Here is a 4,172-nt window from a genome sequence, read left to right on the forward strand (position 1 = left end):
GTAATGGGAAATAGGAAGAAAGGGCTAAAGGTGTAGGGGAAGTGGGAAGGGTAGTGGAAAGGTAATAAGGGAAAAGAAAAAAATATGAGAAAATGAAAAAAATAGAAATAAAGTGTTTGTAAATGGGGATGGGAGGAGCAGGTGAAGGGAGGGCAGGGACAAGGGAAATAATGAGAACCAAGACGTGCCATGTAAATGTACAAGATCCCAATAATGACTGTAACTGTACTATATACCTAAAACGTAACAATAAACTCAATGAGAGAAAAACAATGTAGGCAACATTTTGATGGTTGCTCTAGAGTTTGGTTTCTTATCATTTCTTCTTCTACCAGAACCATCAATAACATGGAGCTAGAAAATATCTCAGATACTGAAAAATTTATCCTCCTGGGATTGTCAGATGATCCAAACCTGCAGCCTGTACTCTTTGGACTCTTTCTCTCCATGTACCTGGTCACAGTGCTTGGGAACCTGCTCATCATCCTCGCTGTAAGTTCTGACTCTCACCTGCACACTCCCATGTACTTCTTTCTCTCCAATCTGTCCTTTGTGGATATCTGTTTGATTTCTACCACAGTACCAAAGATGATTGTGAACCTCTCCCTCCAGAGCACAGTCATAGCCTATGTGAGCTGCTTGACACAAATGTCTCTTTTTATCATCTTTGGATATATGGATGACATGCTTCTGACTGTGATGGCCTATGACCGCTTTGTGGCCATCTGTCATCCTTTGAGGTACAATGTCATCATGAACCCCCAACTCTGTTGGCTTCTGGTTCTGCTTTCCTTCCTCATCAGTGCCCTGGTTGCCCTGCTACACACCTCCATGGCACTGCGGCTGTCATTCTGCACAAACCTGGAGATTCCCCACTTTTTCTGTGAACTAGATCATATTCTCAAGCTTGCCTGTTCTAATATCCTCATCAATAACATCCTGGTATATTTGGTGGCAGGCCTTTTGGGTGTTGTTCCTCTCTCTGGGATATTTTTTTCTTACACTCAAATTGTCTCCTCTGTTCTAAAAATTCCATCACCAGGTGGAAAGTATAAAACTTTCTCCTTCTGTGGGTCACATTTAATAGTCATTTCCTTGTACTATGGGACAGGTTTTGGGGTGTACCTCAGTTCTGCTGCCACTAACTCCTCGCGGAAGAGTGCAATAGCCTCAGTGATGTACACTGTAGTGACCCCCATGATGAACCCCTTTATATACAGCCTGAGGAACAAGGATATGCTGAGGGCTTTGGGGAAACTCATCTCTAGAATAACATCTTTCCATTGATATGGCACATGCATACACTACTGGAAGAAGAGAAAGAGAAAGAAACACTGGATGATGTGCAAAAACTCACCAATGGCTTTGAATACTCCAGACCGGAGATGGAATGTTAAAGCATGAAAATTGTGAAATTAGACAATTTGGGTTTAAATATGGCCTGTGCCTTACCATAGCTATGTGTTATGGTTTAGTCTTAAAGTTTCCCCCCACAGAGTTGTATGTTTAGAGATTGGGCTTTTGGAAGATAAGTGGATCATGAGGGTGCTGTAATCAAGAGTGGATTAATCAAATGAAGAGTCTGGAATGGAATGTGCTTTTAGGAGATTAGGTCTGGTTGGAAGTGTCTGTTCATTGGATTTGACCTGGAAGGGTATATCGCTCTCCCTGGCTCCTCCCTTCACTCTCTACTTCTTGGCCACCATTATGTGAGAAGCTGTCCTCTGTCAGGACCTTCCACCATGCCCTTCCTACTATCAACCCAGATGACTGTGGACTGAATCCTCCACAGACTGTGAACCAAAATAAACCTGTCCTGTTAAATGTGGGTGTTGGGTATTGTGCCCCAGTGGTGGGAAGATGACTAAGATAGTTTGTCCTTTGATAATTCATTTCAACTTGCTAAGTTTGCTTGCTTATGACTAAACGTAGCATAAATTTGATTTAGTTCATATTTTATCATGCACTAAAAACAACACTTGGACGTAAGATAGATAGGAATTTATGTTAAAGTGTGGGCTCATAAATTCTAAAGGAATTAAGAACTTTCTCACCTAATCATATTAGTTATGGTAACAAACAGTGACATTGTGGGGATAGTGGTATAAACAAACTACTACACTATCAGTTTGCATTAAAAATATGCTAGTATGTACAGTATCTAATCCTTGATAATAACAGTTCACAACTTTGTTCCTGCTTGTTGCATTTACTGTACTACAAAAGGTTTTGCTGTTTCACAATGTAACACTGTTTGTAAAATGTTTACTGTACAATGCAATGCCACGTCACCTGGGAGCAGCCTCATTTTTCTGATGTTTAATACATCCTTTGCATCATTTTCACTTCTCTATGATTTAATCTCATGTTCTTTTGTTCATCATGATGCCAAGAAATATAAGTTATCTAGGCACCCATTCATTCATTCATTTGTTCATTCATTCATTGATTTGCCACAAGGTTTCACTATGTAGTTCAAAGTGGTCTTGGTTTCACTTTGGCCTGGGCAGCCTCAAACTTGTGGAGATTCTCTTCTTTGGGTTGGAGAATTATATATGCTACCATGCATGGATATACACTATTTATTTGTGTGTGTGTGTGAGTGTGTGTATGTCTGTACACATGTGTGATTTACTCGCTAACATCATGGTTATCTTCCTATATTTTTTGCCTAAATTTTTAATTAATTTATCTTTCATGGTTAATTACACCTTTGATACTTTTCAATGATATTTAAGGATGCTATAACCAAATTTTGTGTTTTATTTCACATTTAGAGTAGTGATACTTTCAGCACTACTTATTGAATAGCATTATCCTTTTCAAGAAATGCCACATAATCATCAATAAAATATTCAATGTTTCTTTCCAGAATAATATCTGTATGTAGATGAGAGTCAAGCTGATACTAATTTCTTCTATGATTCAGTAGCCTGTCATTTGAACTACCTTAGCATTATGATATATCTTGTTATTTGATAAAGACAGCATTCCAATTTCTTATTTTCTATTAAATAAAATATTCTTTATCCATTGATTCTTTACATGTACTAAAAAATGTGCTTGTAACATATAAGAAAATACCAGTTGGCATTAAATTTATAAAGCAATTTGACAAAAACTTATATCTCTGTGATGTTTTATATAATTATCCAAAAAACAATACTCTTGCCATTTTTTTAGTTGTTATCCATGTCCTTTACTAAAATGTTATAAATTTTTCTATTTTTTCTATTTCTTTTTGCCTTGGAACTACTCCAACCTATTTATCTATTGATGTTTAAGGTATCTTATGAACACTTATTTTCAAGATAAGTTGTGCTTAATGGATATCATAAAAATTGAGAGTAGAATGGTGATTGTTAGAGCCTGGGATGTTTGAGGGGATATGTTAGAGAAATGTTAGTCATGGAGCAGGTAATTACAGTAAGAAGAAATACGTTTCGAGAGACAAAATGTACAGCAAGATGACTACAGTTAATGATGACATATTTTTGAAAAATGCAATGAGAATGAATTTTAGGTCCTATTACCCTGAGAAATGATAGCTACAAATGGAAATTAACTGAAAAAAATAGGTAATTCTAATGATTTTATGAGGTATCTGAACTTCAAAATATTATGTTGGGGGCCAGGGATTTAATTCAGTGTCAAGTCAACTACCTTCCAAATATAAGGTCCTGAGTTTGAACACTGGACTGGAAACCAAACCAAACCATACCCAAACACCAAAACAAAACAAAACACCATGTTGTGCAAGATAAAATCATACATTATATTCCAATTTTAAAAAGCAGAAATAAATTTTTAAAATAAATTAATGGATTAAAAAAGCATAAAATAAACCAAATGAAGTTGATAGTTGTATAATAAGTTTGCACAATGAATGGGTTTGGACTTTGTCAAATGCTTTCTCTGCATCTATTAAGATTATCGTGTGATTTTTGACTTTAGCTCTGTTGAAATGATTTATTACACTTATTGATTTTCATATATTGAACCTTCCCTGCATCCTGGAGATAAATCCTGATTTATCATGGTATATGATTTATTTCTTGATGATTTTCTTAACTCTGTTTTTCAGTATCTTATCGAGCATTTTGCATCTATGTTCATTAAGGAGATTGGCCTATAGTTCACTTTTTTTTTTTTTTTTTTTTTTTTTTTTTTTT

General features: G+C 35.9%; 1 protein-coding gene across 1 annotated transcript; it reads left to right on the top strand.

Moving 5' to 3' along the window:
- Positions 1 to 348: 348 nt before the first annotated feature.
- LOC104854641 (olfactory receptor 7G3-like) lies at positions 349 to 1,287 on the top strand. The gene has a single exon (XM_010613247.1). It carries the CDS (start codon positions 349 to 351, stop codon positions 1,285 to 1,287), a length of 939 nt encoding a protein of 312 aa, XP_010611549.1.
- Positions 1,288 to 4,172: the final 2,885 nt, after the last annotated feature.

This window comes from Fukomys damarensis, unplaced genomic scaffold, assembly GCF_012274545.1.
Source record: "Fukomys damarensis isolate Sample0158 unplaced genomic scaffold, DMR_v1.0_HiC HiC_scaffold_30, whole genome shotgun sequence".
NCBI classification, from domain to species: Eukaryota; Metazoa; Chordata; class Mammalia; order Rodentia; family Bathyergidae; genus Fukomys; species Fukomys damarensis.

Excerpts from the sequence above, each read along its gene's own strand:
- LOC104854641 (XM_010613247.1), top strand. The coding sequence starts at position 349 with ATGGAGCTAGAAAATATCTCAGATACTGAAAAATTTATCCTCCTGGGA.